General features: G+C 45.6%; 1 protein-coding gene across 1 annotated transcript in view; it reads left to right on the plus strand.

Moving 5' to 3' along the window:
- Ir25a (ionotropic receptor 25a) overlaps positions 1-26504 on the plus strand; it is a 39857-nt gene extending 13353 nt beyond the window's left edge. Inside the window, exons 7-16 of the mRNA XM_050194523.3 lie at positions 2661-2783; positions 3477-3584; positions 10066-10263; positions 12644-12843; positions 13697-13836; positions 17097-17346; positions 18837-19036; positions 20963-21095; positions 23808-23935; positions 24873-26504. Coding sequence (XP_050050480.3) covers positions 2661-2783; positions 3477-3584; positions 10066-10263; positions 12644-12843; positions 13697-13836; positions 17097-17346; positions 18837-19036; positions 20963-21095; positions 23808-23935; positions 24873-25030 — 1638 coding nt within the window. The 3' untranslated portion in view covers positions 25031-26504. The remainder of the gene's footprint in view (positions 1-2660; positions 2784-3476; positions 3585-10065; positions 10264-12643; positions 12844-13696; positions 13837-17096; positions 17347-18836; positions 19037-20962; positions 21096-23807; positions 23936-24872) is intronic.
- Positions 26505-27467: the final 963 nt, after the last annotated feature.

Here is a 27467-nt window from a genome sequence, read left to right on the forward strand (position 1 = left end):
AATTTCAGGGTGCTAAACGGGCGCTTTGTTCAAAACATACACCTTGCAAAATTTGAGGATGCTCGGGCACTTGAGTATTTCAAGCAAGTAAAAAGCCATAAGTGTTTACTTCGGAGCGGTTTGCGCCATATCATTGTTCGAGCAGGTCATATGGTCACAGTAGGCTATGGATGTCAGCCTTCTATTTCATGCACATGGCGTCCTCGGTGGTGAAGTGGGAAGACATAACTTTTTCTTTTGCTTAATTCCTACCCTGCCTTTGCTTTTAACCAATGGGGTGGTTGAAGTTGTTTCAGCTGGGTGTTGTTTTATAGATTAGCTGCCAATGGTGAGCGAAACAGCGCGTCGGCGAAGTTCTTCAGGCGCATGTTCTTTCCGGTGTAGCATCGGGGCCGGCGCAGTATCACGCGCGTAAGTCTTGCTCTGTTTCGTGCAGTATCGGATGGAATAAAAATGCGCAGGTGCATGCAGCGCAATCTTCGATAAGAAAGCCCAACAAGAGGCCAGAGGCGCTACTGCACTCTAAAGCTACTTTACTAATCCTGGTGGTTGTGTCGCTAGGCAACAAAGGAGGAAAAAAAGGCGGAATGGTCGAGAGGTAGCACTTTTGACAGGACATCTGTAGGTCCACAGTTCGAATCCTGCTTGAAGGCTCGTTTTTCTTTTTCGCTTCTGTTCTTTATAAACGTCAGGATTACTTCGGCAGACGTCCGAAAGACTAGGGTAGTGACAGAATAAAGGATATCGCTGTAAGAATACAACGTAGCGTGCATTTCGGCAAAGCCCACATTGGGAGAAAGGGTGCAATTTCAAAAAATTACCCTCTCTAATGGGCGTATTAGTCCACTAAAAAACCCTTTCTTATGGGTGTAGGGTGGTGAGCTTTAGACACGAGAAAACACCATTAAGCATGCAATTTTCCTTAGTGCGCAGTTGATTAGCAGGCTATTTGTTAGCGTCTTCTGATGAGTGTAGTAGGTCTCCAGCTGCCTCTACAATATTTGTCTACACTGCATGAGCTGGATAATTTTCAGTTGCTCCACGAAATCTCTTAGTTAAGCAAGGTTTTATACAGTCATCATTCCTTTGTAGGGTCTCCCTTGGATTCAGTTTTTAGCGGGTAGTTAGTTGCTTGGTTGGTTGCATATATTTAGTTGGTAGATTAGATTTTTTTTATTCTGTACGATTATTAATTCAGTGCAAATATGACACGCTTATGGCAATATTTACACTCCTAAAGCAGGTGCTGTTATGTGTCGCTTGGTAACAGCGTCATACTGGACAGTCCGCGTAGTCCGGCCACGGTGCTCAGATGTTTCTTACCATCAATGCCAAGGGCGCCTCAAGTGCTTGGCGGACAAAGGGCGACTAGGGGCGCATGGTTTCCCTCTATGGCGACGTCATTCTTCGGTCTGTACAAGACCTATCCGGCTAATAGTTTGACAGGGTGGAAGTAGTCGTACCCCACTGCCTCCTCGCTTGCTTATTTGCAACGCTATTGATCAACGGCAGTTTTTCCTTCAAGTGTCGAGCAATAGGCCAGTTGATGTGTGGTATTTAATGGCGCAAGGGCCAGCTATGAGCAAAAAGCACCGTAGCAATAGGCCAGTAGTGATTGGACAAGGAAACCTACTCGCCTGGGTAGCTCAGCTGCTATGGCTTTCTACTGCTGATCATGAAATTGAGGCATAGGATTCCTAAACCGCACCTTCAGCATATTGATACACGCTTAGTGAGCGCTAAACTGCCCCTGGTTGTCAAAAATCTGCGGAATTCATCAATATGGCATCCCTTATAACCGAGGGATAGGTTTGGGGCAATAAACCTCATTGACCTACCGAAAAGCCTATCCTTCTATATGTTGTATAGTTATGGTTCATATCGCTCTTCTCGGAGGAAAAAATGAGCAGGACCACTGATTGCAGCGTATAGACGGTAACAGACCAAATTGTTCCTGCTAGGTTGATAGCGTGCATCTTGTCACAACGGCATAAATCCCAGTGACATTGAAACGAGAGACAATGGAGAAAATGCTTAACATTTTGTTCAAAGTGTCCACCGATCGCAGGGGATTTTTGCAGTAGTAACTTAGCGCGATAAAAATACGAAAACAAGAAAGGCGGACAAGGACAAGTGCTTTTTTGTTTCCGTGTTTTTATCGCGCTAAGTTACTACTGCAAATATGGACGACCAACTAGCCCAACAGTCAAGTCTTCTAGATCGTAGGGGAGGATTAGATTTGTGCTTATGTTCATATCCTGGATAATTTCACTCCTCATGTAATACCCCCATGTAGGGTATGTAAGGAAATAAAGAAATAAAGAAATAGAAAGGAAGTGAAAATAGTGAAAGAACACTTCCCGCTAGAAAAAGGCGAATCCACAGCCTCTGCGACTAATAGGGCAGCGCACGCGTCAGAGGGTTTGAGGGCCCGGCTCCCGTCGGGCATGAAGTTGTCCACATTCGCTTCCTTTCCTTATATTAAGACTACGAAGATAAACACGAATCTCCACTATAATCACTGGGCACTTTAATTAGGCAAGGAAATTATTTTCCTTATTTGCCATGCGACGCCTGTTGGCTTCATACGATTGTTACCTAAACATCGCACTCCCCAATTACCGTGATCCTTCTCGCGCAATGCGGATATCTAATTTCAGATGGAGCACGCTGGACCTTTTGGGCCCATTGTGATACGAGAAAAAGAGAACGGCTACCAAGAGATCAGTATGTCCGTACAGAGAGTCAACACAAGAAAAGCGAGGAAGATGAACTTCACGACGGTACAGACACCACAAGACCACTTTTCCTCTTTATAGGTTATGCTAATGGCCTTCATTATTGTAAGTGCCTAGTGTGAGCACATTATGATGACGCAGACCCCGCTGTTAACAAGTCCTGCGCCACCTCTCGGCGCAGAAGCCGATTCTTTGCATGTGCTGCTTTCTCTGTCCTCTCGTCACTAAAATCTCGTTGGATTCTGCAGAGCACACCCGGCGTGATGCGTTCGAGTAGATGCCTTGAAAGTTATAGTGCTTCTTGGCACTTACCTGGAGGGCACTGAATGTCAGAGCTTTTTAATGCGTGGCCTGTGTCATCGATTCCGGGACCGTGTTTCTGCATGCTTGTGCAGGTTTTCTTCCGACCTTCTATATATGTCTTTCTATGCACACAAAACTAGACGTAGAGGTAGCATGTTCGGCAGCAAATTTAGTCTGCACCGTCAGCATAAAACGAAACGCGAACACAAAATTACTGATGAAAACGCATATTACGTGTAATTACATGGAAATGTGACGTGTAATCGCTCTGTAGCCGTTTTCTAAGCGCGGAGTAGTATCAAGTGTACTTTTCAGAGACTGAACAAAAATCACTGTTAGAAATGCAGGGGAACCTGGAAATGGAGCAACGCATGAGAGTAGTTTCGCCATTGTTCGCGTCTGAACTTATGCTGATAGTATATTGCTCTTTTCAAGATCGCCAGATGGACGTACAAGGACCCTGAGGGAACGCTGGTGGAAAGTCCCGGAGAAGATCTCGGGAAGTACGCCGCCGTCACGGTGTTTCGGGTTACCACGATTGTTGTAAGTAGAAACGCGTCCGGAGAAGTATTTATTAAACTGCCCATATAATTCCTACACCAAAAAATTTGTTCGAAAGCCGCACAGTTGCGCGCCAAAACATGCGGACGACCCTGGGTGCGGATGTGGTTACTATGGTGGAACATCGCATTCTCGCGTACACGATTGCGAACACCTTCTGCAGAAGCGCTCACACACACAGGCAAGGTAGCAATATCTACATCTACTTGTGCTTTTTGAACAGCGCTGGTTCCATTGTCTTTCTTTTTTTTTGAAATTAAAAAAAAAAAAGTTATGTGTGGCTCTGCTATCGAAAACACCAGAGACCAGCGGAGCTGCACTATAATAACAGTTGCACCCTTTGGGGTGTATATTTGCCACACAACAATAATCGTCATCTGTCTTGCCCGCATTTCTTTCTCTAACGCTGCGAGCCCGGTAGTTCCAAGTCACAAACGGCATGCGCGTTATCAGCATGACAGAGCATTCTCGACAGGAAAGTAACGAGCGCAGCGTTTTCAAGAACGGAAATGCGGGCAAGACAGATGACTATTATTGTTGTGTAGCTGATATAAACCCCAAAAGGTGTAAACGTTTATTTAGAGTGTGGGGGAAGGCCAGTACAGTAGTACCAAACCGCACACTTAGTCTAACTTCTGCTGGGCTTCCCCCAGCTCCAGTGGACTCTGGTGTTTGCGATGACAGAGTCATGCATAATTTTTTTTTCCACTGCGAGAAAGACTATAAAAAAGTTTACACCCTTTGGGGTGCATATTTGCCACACAAAGATAATCGTCATCTGGCTTACTTGCATTTCCTTTCTTGAAAACGCCGCACCCGCTACTTTCTTGTCGGAAATGCTATGTTATGCTGATAACGCCCATGCCGTTCGTTACTGGGTAGTACCAGGCTCGCAGCGTTAAAAAAGGAAATGCGGACAAGACAGATCACGTTTATCGTTGTGTGGCAAGATACGACTCAAAGGGTTTAACTTTTCTTAGAGTGAAGGACTGCAGAAGCGAGCACGCGGGTTTTTAATCGAAGAATGACGTCACACCACCTGTATGCCCGCCATGCCACTCCTTCTCCCTTGCTAGTCTCCACCCACTCTCATCGCGTCGCTATGCTGCGTGATGCTATTTCTATACTCTGCTTTCACTCTCTATCAGCTCTTTCTCCCCCAGCTCGGTGAAGCCGCGGACGTGAAGAGAAACCTAGCGAGCTTCTAACATCTCCACTGTAAATGTAATGCGTCGTAACTGTCTGAGGGGCTGAAGAACCCACCAGCATGTGACGTCTGTGACGGCACACGTGATGTGACATCTGTCTGCAGGTGTCGCTGGTCGAGATTTTACTCTATTGCCTCATTAAGTAATCTTCGTTTCGCCCATAATATCTAGTTGAAACACTAAGTGAATGAGCCGCGCAGGATCTTAACAAAAAAAATACTCAATGCCCTTCCACTCCGTGAAGAAGGATGACCAGCGAAGCTGTGTGTGTGGGCCCATTAATGGCGAACTGCACCTCCGCCGCAGGTCGGCTCGGCATTTCACTATCTTCGGGATAGGCCCACGTATGGGGAGTGCTTAATGCCTGCTTCACATCCGCTGCGGGTCGGCCTGGCATTGCACTATCTTCAGGATCGGCCCACGTATGGGTAGTGCTTAACGCGTGCTTCACCTCCGCCGCGGGTCGGCACGGCATGGCAGTATCTTCGGGATCGGCCCACGTATGGGGAGTGCTTGACACCTGCTTCACCTCCACCGAGGACCGGCGCAGTATTGCACTATCTTCGGGATCGGCGCACGTATGGTGTGTGCTTAACGCCTGCTTCACCTCTGCCGCGGGTCCGGCCGCTATTGCACTATTTTCGGGATCGGCCCACGTATGGGGAGTGCTTCACGCCTGCACCTCCGCTGCGGGTCGTCCTGGCATTGCACTATCTTCGGGATCGGCCCACGTATGGGTAGTGCTTAACGCGTGCTTCACCTCCGCCGCGGGTCGGCACGGCATGGCAGTATATTCGGGATCGGCCCACGTATGGGGAGTTTTCTTGCTTACGACACGAAAATTTCCTTGGACGGTAGAGGTATACAGCTTCGCTGTAATAGAGTCAAGTTTCCCTGCCTTAAGCACTGGTTCTGACAGGCAAGAAATGTGAACTTCGCTTTTAGTGAACTTAAGCTCCACGCTCGACATGACGACAAGTTATTGTGGAACGATTCATGGCCTCGTAGGGTACAGCCTCGCTTTGCTTTTACGGCATGACGAGGGAATGTTGCTACACGCACCCCTTCATATAGTTGCAGTTCCTAGCTGTCTCTCCGTAGCCGGCCATCACTTTGTTGTCACGTTGAACAAGCATGCATAGTTTTCTGCACCAGAAAAATGATGGGCATACTGCAGAGAGATGTTTTCCTTGCTTTTTCTCAGCAACAATGTTCTGTTTACTTATATTCAAGAAATAAAGAAATTTTTGAAAACGATTCAGGCCTGCTGATGGCACGCGCAGTAGCCAGCTGCGTAACATACAATATCAGTCGGCGTGCGTGCTCCCTGGTATCCACAAGTGTATTCGCATAAGGCATAAAAACCTAGTGCACAAAAGTTACACCAAACGTTGTAAGTTACGCAACTCGTGTACACCTCCCTTCGCCAAAACATGGCACACACAAACCAAATAATTAATTGTTGTAGCACATGCGCTTTTCATTATAACACTTACCTTTAGCAAGAGCTTCGGTAAAATGAAATGTATGTTAGCGGAAGTGCCTCTGGACATTACACAACGAGCTTTCAAAAACCATGGGTTTCCGCGCTGTTCGGGTAGTTCGGGTATCACGTTTGATTAGTTGTTACTTTTTACACATTTCTTGCCACTCCTGATCTGAACATATATCACCATAAATAAACACTCAATTAGCGAAGTGTAACGTCCTTTTATATAAGCATTAATATTACTTAACAGGTCAGTTTAGTAAGGCGCAGCATCGCGATTCCTTTTGCACAAGGTCATTCTTGAAATACGCACACAAACGCACAATATTTCCTGTTATACAGCGAAATGGCTTTTAATTTTGTAGCAGCTTTGCGTCAAAAATCACGGGATAGGAGTCACTAGTGAGAAACATTTTATCGGGCGCACAGTGGTATTGTAAAATATATATAAGTGACAACAAAACACGGATGCCTAAACATTGATATGTGCGCTTTAGTGCACAGTTAGTTCCTTTTAGACATCTAGTTTCCACTTAACTGGTTTGGCCTTACATGGGGTGCAGAACAAATTTGGTTCAGTAAGAATACGTAGCCTTCCTCGCGGTTTGTCGCATCCAGGGTCCCCACAGAAAATCTACATTGCGCAAAAATGCTTGGTAAAATTTTCTCGTGGTATGTTTTATTGAATTCCGAATGTAAACTACAGGAGCGAACCAAAAGACGAATTTTGGATTTGGGTCATCTGATTAAATGTGCTCAGAATGTTGGTGCTGCGTTATGTCAGACAACTAACCTGGGGCAATAGTCTCTTTAAGACGTACCGCCCCGTACTTCATTCCCACGGCATAGGACATCCGCCATGCACATAATTTGCATATTCCAACGATGTATGACAAGGAAACCGTAATATCAACCAATAGTGAGAATGCGTGCGCGCTGGTGAGGGCAATTTTAACGATGGGTGGGCAGGTTAGCCGAGATAAAATATTTGGCTTGCTACAACAGGTTTAATATTCAAGAGACATTGATGGGAACAAAGACACAGCGCTATATATATATATATAAACAAGAAGGAAGGGGGTTAACCGAGGGGCCCGATTTTTATTAATCATATCATAAGAAGCCAACAAACACCGACACCAAGGACAACATAGGGGAAATTACTTGTGCTTAATAAATGAAATAAAGAAACGATAAATTAATGGAAATTAATGCAAAGGTTGTGGGTTCGGTTCCCACCTGCGGCAAGTTGTTTTTTTCGTCCACTTTAATTTCCATTATATTATCGTTTCTTCATTTCATTTATGAAGCACAAGTAATTTCCCCTATGTTGTCCTTGGTGTCAGTGTTTGTTGGCTTCTTATGATATGACTGTGCGTGCGTGCGTGCGTGTGTGTGTGTGTGTGTGCGTGTGTGCGTGTGTGCGTGTGTGCGTGCGTGCGTGCGTGCGTGCGTGTGCGTGTGCGTGTGTGTGTGTGTGTGTGTGTGTGTGTGTGTGTGTGTGTGTGTGTGTGTGTGTGTGTGTGTGTGTGTGTGTGTGTGTGTGTAAAACTGCAAAACTGCAAACGAGCAAAACTGTTTTGCGGCTCTAGAAGGTCTTTGGAGAACAACCCGTCTCCTCCGGCTGAGCGCTGAAGGAGACGCCGAAGGCAAGGCAACCCTCAAACAATGGAGCCCTTGGAGCGTCCCCATTGGCCGAATGTGACGGCACTGGCACGGCCGCCTGTGATTGGAGGAAAATGAGGACACCTGAGCTGGCTCGACAATTGGCCGAAAATGACGTGACCCAGAGAGACTGAAGGGGTTAAAAGCGAGAGACAGGGAGAAGAGTTTTTTCTTTCTTCTTGCCATGGACCGCAGCGTTCGATATGCTGCCGGCCGTCGATGACTTTATTACTGATCATTATTTTGTTTTATTACTGTAAATAATGTAAATAAACCTTCAGTTCTCAAAATCCTCCTCAACGTCGGCCAACTCCCGCTCTCAACGGCAAGACCTAATAGCCTCAAGTTAGGTTTGATTTATAACAAGAAACCAAAGGACGAGAGAAAGGAACATAACGCACATGTATATGAGTCAGATAAAAGCTCGGAAAGGGTCAGCAGTGAGTCGCATGAAATCAATAAAGTGGAGCTCTATGGCACCGTCAATACACAATTCTATTCTTTTGACTGAGCAACTGAGATGGATAACATTTTGTTTACTGACGGTGTCACAAAGCTTCGTTTTCCACTTTGTTCATATTATGGTGCTCACTGCTGCCCTTTTCTCAAATTATGTGCGAGTTGCAGCATGAAACTTATTTTTTTCCCTCGTTCTTTGCCCTCTTGTTATATATTAAACCTGTAGTAGGATGCGAAATATTTTTTCTCGGCTACTCCAACTCCATATCATAAACATTTCTCTTACCAACACGCAGGAATTACCACTACTGGTTGATATTACGGTTTCCCTGTAATACATTCTTGGAATATGCAAACTATGTATGCGATTGACGGGCTATGCGGTGCGAGTAAAGTACAAGGCAGTGCCTCTTCAACAGACTTTTGCCCTAGGCTAGCGATCAGGCGTAACTCAGCGCCAACATTCTGAGCGTATTAGCTCACATGAACCAACGGCAGAATATCATATCCTTTAGTTCACTACTGCACATGTATGTAAGCCCATTAAGGAAGACAAGGAAATCCACGAATTTCTCCAATTTTTTTTCCTTAATGTATCAGTCGACTTTTAGACGTCCTGTATACTTCTTATTTTGCTTTGAAATATTTTAAAACTTGGCTTGATGTTCATTTGTTACAAAGCAGAAAGAAATATGCAAAAAATATAATCTCACGCACATTGACTTTATCTTGCACCCATTAAAAAGTTAAACAGGCTGTACTCGATTCGGACTTTTGAATGACAAAGCTCTCGCCAGTATGATAGTGGGACATAACATACAGGGTGTTTCAGCGAACGCTTTCAAAATTTTAAAGGTTGCCTGTGGCAGATAGCTCAATTCTAGTTTATGAGCCGGTCTACTCGAAGCGGCGGACACTACTTGCACAATAAATTGAAATGCAAATTTAACTAAATAACAAGAATTCACTAATTACCTGTTTAGCTAATTATCTTATGACCCATATTGCAATTTACAAATTCTAGCAGTGGACATGGCAAGGCGGATCCTCTTGGAACGAATTCTCAGGACGGCACCAGTTTCGAGATATAAATTCCCGAACTTTACGGAGAAATGCACTGGCTTGTGTGCTTCAGTGCATGACGCGACGTTTTGTTAACAAATTAACTGGAACGCCATCTTGAAAATTTCTTCCAAGTGGATCTACCTTGCGAACTCCACGGCCATAATTTGTAAATTGCAATATGGGCCACAATACAATTAGTTACAAACTTAATTAGTTAATTGTTATTAATTAGTCGATTGTGCATCTCAATTTTTTATGCAAGTATTGTAGACCAGCTCATCGACTAGAATTGTGATACCTGCCACGGGCAACATCTAAAAATTTTTGAAAGTGTTCCCTGAAACACCTTGTATATCGCCATAAATAAACACTACCAGATATACGGCAAGCGAACCGCAATACGGCACGTTATTCGTGTCCTTAAAATTCCATTTCATTTCACTCTGGACGCGTTCACAAGTGGTTCGGTGCCGCACTTACTCAAACGTCGGATGAGCAGCCTTCGCGTGAGAGCACAGCACCAACTTAATCGAAGCAGCGGCACCCCACTGATGCTCGACGCCATCGCTGCGCCCAGCAACCGCCGTTCATCGTCAAGAAGAACACCAGCAGCGGGGAGGACCAGTTCGAAGGCTACTGCATAGACTTGATCGACGAAATCAAGAAGATACTAAAGTTCGAGTACACTATATACGAAGTCCAGGACAAGATGTTTGGCTCCATCAACACTACCACCAAACAATGGAACGGGATGATCCGGGAGCTCGTCGATAAGGTAAGCTAATTGGTGACATAATCACGCAAGCTGCACGCCATCATGCGATTGGCTAGTTATCTAAACCGTGTAGATAAACTATGTTATCGAAACTACAAACACCTAAAACGCTCCCCTGCATCCAGGCTTACCAACATGTGCTGATGAGCAAATTTCGGATTTTTTTTTTTACTTTTTTTCGGTAATATTTTGTTTTGAGATCTAGGTGAGCTCACCTATGTGGTTAAGTTAAGAAATTATTTATTACATTAGCATTACTAAGAACGTTATGGTTTAAACAGCTCGAAAGGCTGGCATCGAAAACGTTCTTCGATCCAAAGATGGAACGACAGGCAGGTGTGCTGGGCACCGAAATCCGCACCTGAATTCAAAACTAAGCCATACTATTTCTGACATCAAAACTTCCTGTGTTGCAAATGGCTCTATCATCGATCATGCTGACTCGATCCGCACATAGAGTCGACGTCTTTTGACCTAGGTGACTGCAGACTATCTATTTGCACCTTGAAAAGGTGGATTCTTTGACAGGATAGCCAAACAAGGCGAGTTTCAAGGGAAGATGTAGACTTCAAATGATCGACCGTAGTCGAACAAGAGGAAATGTCTGTGGAGGCAAAGTTTTTTCAAGTATCCTTGCCGAAACGTTGGTTCCAGGGACATCTCTATGCGACCAAAAAATTCTTTTCAGTGTGATGAAACGTACGACATGATAGGTCCAAATAAATGAGCAATATATATGAGAAATATGTATCTGGAGTCAACGTTTCGACAATGGGACTTGTCTCCGACAAGTTCCCTTGTCTAAACGTCTCTGTACGTCGACACATTGAAACGTCGAGACAAAATCTAAGACAAAAAGAAAAAAAAATTATTCGACAAAATCTGTGACACGCGTTTGTTTGCTGGTACTGTCTAATAATCGGCGAAATAAGTTCAAGTGCACGTAGACTGAGCGCAAAAACATCCCCTACTTCTACCATAAGCGCACTTCTTTCTTATGTCTGAACAGAACGTATACTAGAATGCAAATTTCGGAGTACACTTGCAATCGCGACAGTGTAACAAAATGTTAGATGGTGTTCCACCAGTCAACGAACGATTATGCTCAAGTAATCCATTACTGATGCAATGCTCTGTCTATAAGCGACCACAGCTAGAAGGAACGTTAAACACTATGCCCATACGGCATTATGCGAACTTACTTTATATGCTTCATATAAAAACACCTGTCAGGTCTTGTAGTTCAACTGGCATTTCTCTCAATGCACAGCGACGCATATCTTTCCTAATTTAATGTCCAGCGTAAGTCTACGAGACACAGAGCGAATGTAAGGTTACACCCACGACCTGTCTTCTTATTCCTATTGCAATGTCCAACCATATGCGTATTGGAAGACATGATGCGCAGTGCGGTTCAGTACTCTGTAGAGCACAAGGACCATGGAGAGTTTCATACAATTACTAGCGGGAACTCTGGCGCTTGTGTCTACGGGAGCTGCAATCGGGACGGTTCAGCCAGCATGGAAGTGATAGGTATAGTACAAGGATTTGCCTAAGCTTCGTCTTTCTGGCTTCAAACGGCTTCGCGACTTGATAAACTCGTCATTTTCAACAAGGTACCGCGTAAACAGTAAATAAATAAACATTAACTAAATTATCCCACGGCAGGCTTCGAACGCAGGACCTCTAGCACAGAGTCCCAATATTGAAACCATTACGCCGCGGGCGCATGCATCGACAAGCGGCGTAGAACGGCCTTGCGAATTTCTCACGGGCAAGCCAGTGCGTTGAGACGCATGGCGTGTTTCGATTCAGCCATCTTGACAGGCTGAACCGCTGCAATTAGTAGCGATTGTACGTGTTCGCAGAGTCTTCCGCACTTGGAAAAGTATAGATTGCCCTAAAATTTAGGACAATAAAAGCAGATAAAGCGTAATGAACAAAGCCACAAGAACTTCTGGATCCACAAGCACGAAGATCAGACAAATCAATGTACCACCCATCATTCCCATGGCGGCTGAACGATTGCAGCGCCAGAGTTCCCTCAAGTAATTATTGTAGGAATCCCTATGACCGGAACGACCCCATTCCAAGGCCTATTCTGTGTCACTGTCACTGTATATAGTATGATCGTAAGAAATGTAGTTATGAAAGTGTCAAGGTAACCACTGAATACAAATTCCAATTTTCCAGAAGAAATTGTCCCTACAATGTAGCCTACATTAAACCATTATTCTCCCTAAATAACAAGCACAAGCAGTCAAAGAAACACAGCGGCTAGCTTTTTTAAAGGTTGTCCCTTCGTATGAAGACCACAGAAGCTGCTTTTTTTCTTGGAATAGAGAAAAATGCTCTGTTTGGTTGCCTACGCACGTTGCAGAACGCGGACATCGCACTGGGGCCAATTTCGGTCATGGCCGAGCGCGAAACGGTGGTGGACTTCACTGTGCCCTACTACGACCTGGTGGGCATCTCCATACTCATGAAGAAACCCGAAGTGAAATCGTCGCTTTTCAAGTTCCTCACCGTGCTCGAGGGAAACGTGTGGGGATGTATCCTCGCAGCATACTTTTTTACAAGGTTGGCGACATTTTCAATAAACCACAGAACAAACGCACAGTGATTCTAGTATATAATAACAAGAAAGAAAATAGTGAGGCTGCTAAGCATTTGACAGCGTGTGGTAGGCATAATTTGCCAACTATTACATCATATTTGCTATTTCATCTCAATGTTTTCGTTAAAAATAACGTACGTACTATACTGAGCTATGCCCTCTTAGTCAAACATCGGTCAGCAACATGAACTACTTTTATTTGCCAATTAAAGCGTTTGAGATGTCAGATAGCTTTTCTGCATTTGACATTGTGACGTCCTAAGCGCTTCCAAAGTATCAGCGTATGCTTGGAAGACTTCTATAGGCCGTGAACATGTTGGTTCTGCTAATTTCTTTTAATTAGGCAAGCAACTGCTGGTTAAGCAGCTTTGGAAAATTTTATTCAGTTGTAACGCTCCTTAAGTGTCATTGCTAACGATGCGTGATGGCATAAACTTAGCTCGACAGGACATCAGCAAGGTTTAAATCGCTCTTTAAGTAGATCAACTTTGTTTATCTTTATTATTTCGATAAAAATATTTGACTCGTGAGCCGTTTCGGAATAAATAGGCTCCATAATACAGCGTGTGCATGCTATGTCGGCTTTCGGCGGCATCAAGTTTACTACAAAATAGTATGCGGTATGAACTTATGATGCAACGCTCATCGTCACAGTATTTGGTAAACTTTTACATCGCAGTCGGATTCACATTTACATTCTGGCAACGCGAGATTTTTTGGATAGGCCAATTGAATGATCGTCTCACAGCAATAACCTTACACGGTTTGGAAATCGGCGGAATATTGCTGCTTACATGAGTGTCTCATTCCTCGCAGCTTCCTCATGTACCTTTTCGATCGGCTGAGCCCGTACAGCTACCGAAACAACAAGGAGAAATACAAGGACGACGAGGAGAAACGAGACTTTAACCTGAAAGAGTGCCTCTGGTTCTGCATGACATCGCTCACACCCCAGGGTCAGTTCATTGAATGTCTATCCCATCCCAAGCTATCCCATGCGCTTGGGAACAACTGTTGTGGTTTTGGAAAAGTGCCAACAAATCATTGCGGTCTTCCAACTCTCTCCACAAAGCACGATAACACGCCCTGCAGTTTCTTAGTATACAAGTTCTCAACACCACTTTTAGGTATATTCATACATGCGATCACGGCTACACGTGCTTTTCCATTAGCCACGACCCGAAAAATTGAGTTCATCTTATTTATATTGTGTGCCACGGAGTCCGCCTTCTACGTCAGTAATTTTTGCTTTTTTTTTTCATACCAATAAAATGACAACCAATATTCTCGATTGAATTAGAATTGAACTAGCACTTAATTGTAGGTTACGTACAGCAAAGATTTGACTCCTCCGAGGCCACAAAGCTCTGACTGGGATTTCTGATTACATAAGAATTATCCTCAGAGCTGCTCGTCTTTCAATCTGAGGTGACTGTTTGAGAATTTCCAAGCTCATGCGCGCTATAGGTATGACATCCCAGTTTCTTTGATCAGACAATGGAGGAGGAGGAGGAGTAGATTTTAATGAAGAGAAAGGAACAGAGGTCGGCCTGGAGAGCGTGTCTCTAGCCTGCCACTCCTCACAGGGGTAAGGGGAAGTCGGAGATACAGGGAAAGGTACGTGGCAGGTAATTATGATATGGTACAATTAACGACTGTTTACATGTTGTCCTATATGCGGATGCGCGCTTCAGACACAATACGCGCGCGAACAATCTTGTGCACACAACGTTATCGCGCAAACGCATTTCGCACTGTCCTCACGTGTCACAGTTTCTAGAGACGACCGTCTAAGCCAGTCTCACATAGAAAGTTCAAGAGTGATTTTATGGTGCATTGGGCATGGTCAACTCTTTTCCACACGCTTAAAATATATGCTTCCGAATAGGGGCGGAAGTCTAAGCAGTCAACACTAGACTTAAGTGTCCTTCGCTCGGCCACATATTGAGGGCACACAATAAGTACGTGAGCTATTGTCTCTGGAGTGTGGCAGACGTTACAGTCCGTGTCTCATTCTCGTTAAATCTTGTGATGGTATCGGCGAGTGTATGCCACACCAAGCCGCAATCGATTAGTGAGTGTTTCCTAGCGTCTCCGCAACCGAAGTGGAAGCCGGAATCGCAAATAGCGTCAAGTCTTTGGAGGCGCTCATGCCGATGTTCGGGGCTGTCCCATTGTCGCGCCATAGAGGTTTTGACGGAGTTATGGAGCAAAGCGTTGATGTCATACCGAGAAAAATTAAGTTTTATAATCTTCCGGTCAATGTGTGCCTTTTTTTTGCCTCCACGTCAGCTTGTTCTTTTCCAGCTATTCCACAATGGCTAGGAATCCACTGCAGCACGATGGTATGCCCGGATTGAGACGCCTCAGCGAGCAGAGCCATGATGTCATAAACTAGAGAACTGTATGCGGTTCTGTGATTCATGTAATTGCTTATGAGTTGCAGTGCGGGTTTCGAGTCATAGAACAGTGTCCATTTCTCAAGGATTTGTTGCAGTATGCAGCGGACTACTTCTGGAACGCCAGTCAACTCAGCTGCTGTTGACGATGCTTTGTGTCCTATCTGGAATCGTTGCGTGACCCCTTCCCAGGTACTGTGTAAGCTACCGCGGAAGAGGTCTGTGTTACAGAACCATCTGCAAAAGCATGTTCTGTATATTCGTACATGTAAGTATCATGTACACGCATGTAAACGCCATGGTCACACTCTTTGTCGGTAAGAGCTCTAGTCCACGACTGTTTATGTATATCGACGTTATTGACACAGCACGCTGTAGCTTCGTTTGTACTTGCAAGCGCATTAAGCTCGTGGTCCATGTGCAGATGTTATCTGCGTACACAGAGACCGAGACTGTGCCTGCGAGTTCTTTGACGAGTCCGACGAGAACAACAGTAAAAAAAGCTGGTCTCGGTACACCTTCTTGAGGCACACCACGATAGGGGGATGGTTCCTTGTATCACCGTCTAGAGTTGTCATGAATATTGCTCTCTTTTGAAGATAGCTGGCTACCAGCTAATGCAGGCCGCCACCAATGCCATATTCTTCAAGGGCGTTTAAAATTGCATCACGCAGAACATTGACAAAAGCACCCTTGATATCCAGAAAGACAGCAGCCGTCAATCGACAGCGACATTTCTGATGTTCAGCAGTCGTTACTAAGTCAATGACGCTGTCGATGGACGACCTACCCTTTCGAAAACCTGTCATCGCGTCTGGATATACATTAAGCTTCTCCAAAAACCACTCCAGGCGCGTTAAAACCATACATTCCATGGTCTTTCCTATACAACTGGCAAGCGCCACAGGTCTGTAGGAAAGCATAGCATAGCAGACGATGGAGGTCGTCGTAGTGAGAACGCGCCGCTTGTAGGCGGCGATTATAAATACTTTTTTTTAAACACGCTCTCGAAACGATGAGGCAGGAAATAAGCCATATAGTGTAAGTTGATGCGGCTGTGACCAAATTAGTTCGACCACAGAAAAGAGTTTATTTCCTTGCGCAAATGAATTGTTGGAGGGCCCGGCCATGAGTTGTCATTGGTTTGACATACCTTGCATAAGCTATTGCATGCGTTTGCGAACTTCGTATCTATTTGCACCAGGTAAACGGTGGACGTGAGAGCCCAAACAGGAGAGGAAGGGCTGATCACAGGCTACATAACGACGCCACCTTTAAGCCTTGCTCATCGACACTTTGGTGGAACTCGCGTGTATTTGCCATACGCTGCATTGCGGGTTATCCCGCCGGAAATATGCTTTGTGTATCCTCTGATGAGCGTTCCACCTTGGCTACTTATGCTGGCGGAGCCAACGAAACCCACGTTCATGGCAGGATCGTAATGTGAGTGGTTATATCACACAGATCGCACTGACTCCGAGGTTGGTACACGCATCTTACAAAAAGAGAGGCTGTTTCAGCAGCAAATATACATAGAAAGAAATTGTACTAAGTCAAAAATAATTCTACAGCATCCCAAAATATTTATGTACATTAGCAGCACCAAAAAAAACATTACTGTGCATTGTAATTAAGCAACGAAACTCGCCCAGTGTTGTACTGACTCTGATATCGGTCCACGTATACATTGCAGCTATGTCCTTGACAGTTGCAGCTGCGGGTTTCGCGTCGCATGCAGGGGGACGTTGTGTGTCCGTACCGCGTCCTGCCTTCGCGCGCAAGAAGCCGTTCCTTCGCTGGCTCTCTCAAACGCGCAGGTGGTGGCGAGGCACCACGCAACCTTTCCGGACGCCTAGTGGCGGCCACCTGGTGGCTGTTCGGCTTCATCATCATCGCCTCGTACACGGCCAACCTGGCCGCCTTCCTGACCGTGTCCCGACTCGACTCACCCATCGAGTCCCTCGACGACCTCGCCAAGCAGTACAAGATTAAGTACGCGCCCCAGAAGGACACGTCATCGATGACTTACTTCGATCGCATGGCCTACATCGAGTCCAAGTTCTACGAGTGAGCAGCATTCTTTAACGATGATGATTTTATGGCATCCCCTTTGAAACGGGGCGATGACAGATAGTCACCTAGCCTGCTTGACTTACTCAGGTGTGCTATAGATGCATTTCATTCTAGCATTTTTGTATCAACTCCAATATTTTTTTCTCTTCTTCAAAACTTCTCTACCTACCTTGTACCGCTACCTACACCTGTAACGGATTCGGTCATATCAATCTCTTCCCTGCTTTTTTTTTCCACCAATACTCCAAACGTCTCTTGCTTATCTCGACCACAGCCCAGTTGATGCTTCCATCCCTTCATTACCAAGCGCTTCTGTAACGTGTATGTTACCAACGGGTCTCACCGGGTGAATCCGTTCACATTCCATTAAAATATGCCCAGTGGTCTCCGGATTTTTGCTGCAGCAGACACATGCGTCATCTTGATGCGAATATTTGCTCCGGTATGTTTTTGTCCTTGGGCAACCAACTCGAGCCTCAGATAGCAAGACACTGCCTTTTATGTTATCGTACAGATTTTTTCTTCCCATTCTTGTAAATCTCCATGGTGTTCTTTGTTTCCAGTCTTTGCATCCAATTCACCGTTTCTGTTTCTCTCACTTTCTTTTTGATGAGTCCTGGTTATCTATTTACACTTTCAATTACCCTGTATTTCGTTTCCAACTTTCTTGACCTCTTCCTCCATTCCATTACCGTCACTGACTGCAACGCCACGCAGCATCGAATGTCAGTGTATAGGTAGACTCACTATGACAGGGGGAAGGGGAGTGAATTGGTTATTTTGCCTTAGTGAATTACAATTGGCTGTCAGTGTGTTTGCAGGGCCTCCTTGCGCCCACGTCCAACGCCACTGAGAGGGAGCCACAGTTAGCTGCATCAGAATGACAGCACAACAATAGCGAATACTAATGGACAGGCATATACTATTCTACCTCAGATTGCATACTATAAGTAAAACAAGCAGGCTTGCTTTTTTTTCTTATTTGTTGGTTCACATTAGTACAAATGTATGTGACCAAATTTGCGCAGATGTCGCCATATTCGCTAATTGCTTGCCCTTATGTAAATGCGCCGTGTGTTGTTTGACACACACTGCTATATGAACTTCGCAGACTTTGTGCGTACTTCTGTGTGCGTAGCAGTAAGCCTGAATTTAAAGAAATGTTTTGTGCGCGCGTGCTTATTTTGTTGTTTATGATGGCGTACCAAATCTCTGTACCTACTATAGTGTTTTGTTTCGAGTTCTGATTTGCTGTACTTGTCCGAAGTACAGCGAGTAGGCCTAGTCTAGAAGACAGCCTCTTTTTGCCTCTCTTCGTGAGCATTCGCCTAAATGTCCGAATAAAAAAGATAGTGAACTTAGTGGCCCGGACAGCGACAATGTGACTACAACTGGGCCAAGTCAGCCTAAAACCAAGCATGCTGCACCACTTCACCTTCACCGCATTACCCGTTTTGTCCTTCATCTTAAGTTTGATTTTTCAGCATCTGGAAGAATATGTCCTTGGACGACACCCTGAGCGACGAAGAGCGTGCGAAACTGGCAGTGTGGGACTATCCAGTGAGTGACAAATATACGAAGATCTGGTGGACCATGCAGGAGGCCAGCATGCCCACGGAATTTGAGGAAGGTGTGCGAAGGGTCAAGGAGTCCAAGGGCTCGCAGGAAGGGTTCGCGTTCATCGGTGAGTCATCGGCGAGCCAGCAGGGTATAGCGAGTTTTGGTGGTCTGTCCTCACGGACGCACAACCAGCCGCACTAGCACAGCGGCTATGGAGCCCTGTTGCTAAAGACCAGTTTAAAACCCGGGTTTCGTTAAATCCCAAATCGAGACTCAACCCCTGCGCCGAGAGCTAAATACACGCTCAAAGGATCCCTAGTTGTTCAAATTAAACCACATGAAACTTCCTAGCAGAAAAGCAAAAAAAAAAGCAAACATTAAGCACTGTAGCGATATCTCCCTCACTGTGTCGTTCCTTGACGTCATCACACGTGTCTTGCGAATATAAACGCATTGCTCGGGGCGTCAAAAAAAAAAAAAACAACACGAAGAAATGATTCGAGCGCGCCATTTTTGCTGATATAGCTAATAACGGGTCGCGTTCGAAAACGCTGTTCAAATTGTCAAAAGGAGCAGTCACACAGAAAACAGCAATAACGTCTCGACTTGAGCTTGGTGGTACGTCTTCATGTTAGAAAAACGGCACTTGAAAATGGAGACAAGACAGAGAGCTTATCGTAAAGTAATGCGTTTGTAGCACAGTAAAGAAAATGAGAGAAAAACACACAAATAAAAAAATTCTGTGGCGATGTAGCGGTAAATGCGAGAAAAATGCATTAGCATTACGTCACACTTCTTTGGGGTCTCGAATCCATGATTTAAACCGCGCGTTCGCCACACTGCAAAGTGTTGTTCAGGAGTTCGCTCGACCCCCGTCCTGCCTCATTGAGGAGCGAAGTGCAACTGATAGTGGTCCGAAGTCGACCACCGTCAGTTGTGTGTGTGTGTATACAGTGGAATCTCGATAAACGGAAATCGCTTTAACGAAACTGCCTCTTAAATGAAACACCATCCTCATGGTTGGTTGGTTTTGTATTCATGCAATCGTATTATGCTTTGTCTCTCAGTAAATAGAACTCTTGATGAATGGAACCAATTTCCCTGGTCCCTTGAGGTTCAGTTTAAAGAGAGTGCACTATATATGAGAAGCACAACTTCGCAGTTATCTTCGGTTCATTTACCCAACAGTTTCGGTCGGTGGAGAGACCTTTTTCAAGGGATAACCCGTCTTGTGCTATTTTCCTGGCTTTCTATGTCAGAGAAAACATTGCGTTTGGTCTAACATACTCAAAGCGCTGATACGACGTGGACAAGAAGGACACAAACAATGCATAATATTTGTGTCCTTTCTGCACGCGTTGTTTCACTTCGAGCTTCAATATGACAGACAATAATACTACCAGTTCTCGTTACGCAGCTTCCTTTCAGTGCTCGAATAGGTTAATTGTAGTGAAGGCGCTTTCGAAATGCCGCCCGGCTTCATTCATGGTTAAAGAGTAGCCTTCCGTCTAGTTTAGCATTCTGCGTCACAGTTTTTCGTTTTCCACCGCCAGTGTCAGAGAGCCGTATACGGTCGGTGTTGAACACCAGAATAAATGAGGTAAGTTACAGCACCGAGTTTCAGGCAGCGAAAAGTTGAAGCACGCTTCTTTCGGTGCGTCATTCACGCCCCCCACTCTATACGCGTCACTTACCAAACTTTTCAACGGAGTTAGGGACATGAGAAGGCCGCTAAGTGAACAGACCGAAGTAGACAAGACTCGATGAAGCAAAAAAGAAATGCAAGTAAATTTTAGCATTTATAAAAGCGAAAGGTAAATCATTTATGTAGTATAGGCAAACTGTGAAAAAAGACGGACAAAGCGCAATTGGTGCGTACTAAAGCCCACGACGTCTGTCATATATCATTCTATACCATCTGCTGACCTACGGCTTCGGCTGTACTCCCCTCGGTATTCACCAGCATTTATTGGTTTGAACACGCAACTCAGCCAACCATCGTGTGGCTTCCATATGGTAAACGTCACGCGTGACTGTACTTGCATTGCAGCGGACTCAACCCGTGTGAAGTACGCCACAATGACCAACTGTGACCTCGTCTCCGTGGGCAGTGAATTCAGCAGAAAGCCGTTGGCACTGGCGGTTCAACAGAACTCGCCCTTGAAGGACCAGCTTTCAAGCGCGTAGGTATACGCGTTGTGGCTCACGTGTTTGTCGGTGGGTGTCGTTAGCTGCAGCAATTTAGTTGGTTACTGCGAAAGCGCTACACGGCTTTACGGTGCTCCGGCTCTATAACGTAAAACTATTCCAATATCTTTTTATTCCAATCTCCTAACGTCAAATTTGCGTAACCGCCGACGCAAGCATTGGGCGGTGACCCGCAGGGTTGTCTGAACGGACCCATCAGACGCTCTCCTCGCTTATAGGAGGTCACTTTTCTTTGCTTTAAAAACGAATGGCATTAGCTACACTGAGCGGCTTGTTTTATCTACTTGGCTGACAAGAGGCGAGGAGCACGCTCAAGTGGAGAGACATTCGATGGGGCCGAGTCAGTGCACTGAAACTCGATAACTGGATGAAGAGGGTGGTACCGGCGTCTGTGATTGATCCGCTTTCCCTTAGTTTGCGGTGGCTGGCCGAAAATCACGACGGCATGCAGCGGAAGGTTAAGAATATCGCTAAAACGAATCCCCAGCAAAGTTGTCAGAACGAGGTCGTAAACGTGCCGAAAGTGCTCGAAAACGTTACACAGCCACGTAAAAAGCTTTAATGTATGCAAATAAACCCATGCCTTCCGGCAGATGCGAGTAGCCAGTGCCTGAACGATCGGCGGCAGCCATCTTTTATTCCTTTCCGAACGGAGCAGCCTGCGACTATTCAGAAAAAAATTCAGTTTTTTTCGGCACATTAATGCATCTTTAACGCTTACACGACACTGTGACATGGTGGGTTCTCGCGGTTTTGCGAGGCCGCGTGACAGGCAGGTAAAGTGGGTGTCGCCCGAAAACTTTTGATCAATAGCCGAGGCCTAATGGCGAAAAGGCGTCGCATCATAAATAACTTTTTTCTTTCCAATCATGTATAATCAGTGTGTTCACGTCATATCAGATGGGGAGCTATCGCAGTTTTCGTGACGTCGTGTGACAGACAGGGTGGTCCAAAAAGTTTTTGACCAATCGCGGAGAGCTGATTGCATAATTGGAATAGAAAAGTTTGGAATAGCTTTACGTTATAGCGCCCCTTGTTTGCTTTGAGGCTATCTTGTCTCAATTCGTTTATTCAGTTTATTCGGCATCACGTCACATGGTGGTCTTCAAAGAAGTATTAACATGAGCCACTATCCGCATGGCGCTTGTTGGCTCTTACGTAAACACTGTGCAATCGACTGTAAAAGTTCTCAGAGCACGGAAGAGCTTTCACCGCTTGCGGTTCGCTCCCATAACACACGCACACACACGCGCACGCACGCATGCATGCACACGTCGGCACGTCGTACGTTTGTCGTCTGCTTCACTTTCGAGCAATGAAGCCGTACCAGCAGGATATAGATGGCCACCGAACATCTCCGAAACGGCACTACAGTTGAGCCTGCTTACGAAGACGGGCCAAATCATAACGCAAATTGTTCGCTATAAGAAACATTCGTTATAAATTGAGTTACCCTTAAAACCCCGTATAAAGGAAGCAATTGCGGCAGGGGACGTCGTCACGACGACTGGCACAGCGGTTACTTGGAATTTCTCCTGAAAACTTTAAGCACATCAGTGTTGCCTTTAGACTAGCTAAAAAATAACCAAACGTTAAAAAACTGACTGCGCTATTACGTCTGTTGAGGCAAGTTGCATTACTATCTGCGGTGGCTTAGTGGCTCAGGCGTTCGGCATGCTGCTGAGAACGAAGTCGCAGGTTCGATTCCTGGTCAAGGAGGCCGCATACCGATGGGGTGAATAATGTTCGTGCTTTTTGGGGTTTAGGTGCACGTCAAGTAACCCCAGGTAATCAAGATGAATGCGGAGCTGTCCGCTAGGGCGTCTGTCGTTGCCCCAGCTTTGCTTTGGGACGTTTAACGCCCACGAATCAATCAGAAACGTAGCGTAGAAGCGTGCTTTCGGATCAGTTACACAGTGAATCATCACGATTTCCACTAGGCGCAACGAGAGTCTGCTGGATTGTGTTATGACGAGGCACTTGTACCTGTGTACCGCCAGCCCTCTCGAAACAGTGCGACATTTCCTGGCGCGGAAGCCTTTGCGGTACGACGAGACTTAATCATTATTTATTTTTAACGCAATAGCGTTAATGGACCCATGTCGCAGAAAACCCGGTGTCGGCGTCAAAGGCGTTGTCCGTTAGAGAAAAATCATCCCGAACTACACATCCCGAATCATGCAGGCCCATCGCGTGCCGCGTAGGCGTTGCTGAACTAATTAAATTGCTCAAAGTAAACTACGCCAAAAGATTTACAAACTACGACTTAAACACAACCTAAAGACATGATGGCATCGGGTTGTAATTTGAATATACGAGAAAACATATTCTGTTACGCAGAATCTCAAACCCCTTTTCCAGCTGCCGTTTTAGGTCTGTCTTAGTAGGAGCGGCGCACCCCACTCGGATTCTTGCAGCACCATCCAGAAGGCGCTCGCCTCCGTGAATCCGCGGCAGCGGCGACGCCCGCCGTGGAAGGGGGAAAGAAAAAAAATAACCAGAAAGTCCACTTTCGTGCACAGCGATCGCCGCTAGCGTTTCCAGGAAAACATTACGGTTGTATAAGCTGTAGTTACCGGGAAACGTGAGAAGTAGTCATGGATCTTTGAATGCCAAAGCGTTCCACTCCTAAAGGGGAAGCTTAAGCGTCCTTCAAGTTTTTTTTCTTTCGCTTTCGGTGTCGACAGAATCCTCAAGCTACTCAACCAGCGTCGCTTGGAAGGCCTCAAGGAAACGTGGTGGAACAAGAACCCCGCCCGTGTCACATGTGACGACAGCGAGCGCCAAAGCGACGGCATCAGTATCCGGAACATTGGTATGTAGTATGAGGCAAGACCAAAGTGAGATGGACTAGCCTCGTGCTTTAGTATGAAATTCCATTTCCGAGTGCCAAAAAAAAGAAACAATGCAAAAAATCCCTCGCTCCCCCAGCGGCTACGCTAAGTTGTTGACTGTCACTAGCACCTTTTACAGTTCGTTAACTTTGTTACTATCAGAGCGCTCTACAGCAAAGGGTTTGAAGCTCATGACAAATACGAAAATTTAAGACAGGAGGGAGAAAAAGCAAATAGTATTTGTTTAAATACCTAGATTGTTTATTAAACTGCAAATACATGACTAAGCTGTGCCCGGATTGCAAGCGATACGTTTGTAGTACCTGCCTTGGCGATGTTATTATTTTTTATTCGCACCGAGAGGGCTTCCCTTTTTGTGCACCTGCTGTTGTAATTCGGCTGCGCAAATGTGTGCGCTCTTTTCTTTTTTTCTCCACGCTGTATTTCTTGTATAACCTTCTGGCCGTGTAACGTGCTCTATTTGCATGAATAACAATTTTGCCCACATGTTTGGCCTTTGAACAGGCTGAAGTATTTTTTTTAATAAACAAAAATAAATAAAGTTTACAATAGGGTATGATTGGCTCAGAGGACAACTATTTTGAATTTTAGATTACATCAATAAAATTAAATCATGGAAGAAAATCAGCCGCAGTTAAACACATTTTCATTACCCGACATGTCGTCGTTCTGACAATAGTTTCAACGAATTGTGCTTGTGCGGAACCTTTGTGGTCAGTTTCTCCGCAAAGCTATGAAACGAAGTGCCTTGCCTCAGTGCAAGGTGTTACGGCAGCTTGAACTGGGGCTAGGTTTGCGCATACCTCCATAGGATTAGAGTTTTTGTAGGATTCTGGAATGATGTGGCGTCTCTTGAAATAAAAGCAGTCACCTGATAAATACCTTCCCTTTACACAGGTGGCGTTTTTATCGTCATCTTCATCGGCGTTGTCATGGCTTGCATCACCCTGGCCATAGAGTACTGCTACTACAAGAACCGCAAACCTAACAGCAAAGTGGTCGCCGTCAAAGAATACTCTGGCAAAGACTCTATCAAAGACTCTATCAAGCACTAGTAGCCTTCAACCAGCCATTTACTCCCTAAGCAGCTCGCTCGCTACGTTATACCGAAGAATATTCCCTAGCTTGCTAGAAACAGCAGTGCACGGGAAACTTACGAGTGAATAGATATTGCTCCAAACGCGTTTTAAGATTAGGTGCGAGTGTGCTAAATTATCCAGAGAAATATGCCGGAGTTGCGTTGAATAAAAACAAACCTTTTAAAGTGCTTTGCCTTATGGCGACATTGAGAACCACTGTTCTGAACGGCACTTCTTCCTCCCTTTCACATTAAGATGTCTTTCAGCAACCATCCCAATAAAGTTCCCAGAGCTGTGACTTTGCCAGCTGCTAGCGTAAAGTGACCAGACGTCCACAAATAAAGCGGGACAGGGCCCGCTTTTACGCGCGTTGCCCAGCTTCGTGCCAGCGGCCAGTGTCAAACTGTGGTGCTGCTTGGCACCAGAGAGGCAGTTCTAAGCGGCAGTGACCCAAAACGGTTGCCAGAACGTTGGTGGTGACCCCGAATGCTGCAGGAAAACAGTAGATGGCGTCCTGCTAAATCCCGAACAAGAGCATCTGTCACCAGCTGGCGCAGAATCAATACTGTTCCGTTAGCCGGTCACGCATCACAAACCGCATCAAGGCAGAGTACGGACACCATAGTCTACAGTCAAGTCGCGAATAGATTTGCGATTTGAGCGTACCGTTAATAATGTTTGAGTCGCTAATCTGCCTTGGCAACGTACGGCATAAAACCCCAAACGAAAACCAGAAAACCGAAACAAAACGCATTGCACACATCACGCCTGTAATCCTGGTTTCCCGTTCCTCCTACACCGCCTCTGTCTACAGATCCGTCTCCGCCCCCCCCCCCCCCCCGCCGCTCCTCCTCCTTCACCCCCCCCCCCCCGCCCCCGCACCTCTGCAACCCGCTTTGAACTCTAGACAACGTGGTTACTTTACGCTAACAAGAACCCATCCTGGAAATTAAAGAATGTCCAGAAATCAGAAGAGCGCGAAAATTTTAATTTATTCTACTAGTATGGTTCTTGTTTCAAACAACCTTTAACCAGGCTCACGATGCGATGTAAAAGAAAACCCTTCATTAACTGCGCGTGATAATTGCACAGACACATTTGTACAAGTTTTGAGCACGAATGCACGACTGAATCTATTAAAGCAGTTATTCTTGGGCATCCCACTTCCCATTAACTTCACACGTGCATTGAAGAAGCAACATTTCACTTCGCTTATAACACAATGAAAAAGAAACAGCAATTGAACAAATTTCTATCACTGTAAGCACACTACATTAAGTATAACAATATTACGCAGCACCTTAGTTGCTGCTGGCACAGAACCTTATGGGCGATGACACGACTGCAAGTATGCAATTTTTTTTATTTATTGCTATGCTAACATTTGAGTGTATGAACGCACAAGTGTGATGGATGAATTCTGAAATAAAGAGCATCTTCTGTGGTACTACTTTGGCCAATATTCTTTACACACAAGTTCACATACAAAACAACCTACCTATGACAGAGAGCAAACACACGTGACAGGAAAAGTATGGCCATTCGACCAGAGTACTGAGCGGACGTGCACATGATATCTACTGTGTCTCTTTACAGACGTTTTGGATAACGGCATGGCATCGAGCAAAGAATATTTGGCATTTTCGTCCTAAGGGCGAAGCACTGACAGCTATAGCAAGGTTCAGTGTTGCGGACGAACTCCTCCGACCACACGCTGGTGCGACATGTTGGAAGAGCGCCACGGCAGCCACCGGGAATCTCGCAGCGCTGGCTTGACGAAGAGTGCCGCAGTGGCGGGGTAGGCGTCGCACCTCCCCGTTGCACGAATGAGACCGACGGGAAACCCAGTAGAATACTAGATAACATCAGATGAACGTACACTGTTGGTTCTGCTCAGACCGGTGCATACATACTGCAGCTCAGCAGAAATGCTAGTGTGCTTATGCTATGTTAGCGCACAACGCTCAAGCCAACAGCTAGGGCAAAGCAGAACGCTGTCCTTGCTCCGCCACCGAGCCGACTGAGCGGAACGTTGACGGTGCGTACACTTCGCTTCGTCGCTTTTCCAGCAAAACACACTCCGCGTTTCTGGGGGCCCTCTAACGCGCGCGAGCGTAGTCTAATAGAAGTCTGCTTATAATAGATACGGCAAAGAAATTTAAACCGTAGTTTCCGCTTGTTTATTGCTAATAACTCCCATGTCATAAGCCTATCGAAGACAAGGTCTTAACAAAATTCACGTGGGTCTGAGTGGGATCTGGGTATCTTGTATCCACTTCCAGAAAAGAAACTGCCCTATCGCGCCTCCGAAGCGCCGTAACGAGTCGCAAGAGGTAGCAAGGTGTAGCTCTCAACGAGACAAGAAGCGATAACAGAGCAGGTAAAATTACCTGTACGGGAGCATAAAGAGCGT

The sequence above is a fragment of the Dermacentor andersoni genome, chromosome 1 (genome assembly GCF_023375885.2).
Source record: "Dermacentor andersoni chromosome 1, qqDerAnde1_hic_scaffold, whole genome shotgun sequence".
NCBI lineage: Eukaryota > Metazoa > Arthropoda > Arachnida > Ixodida > Ixodidae > Dermacentor > Dermacentor andersoni.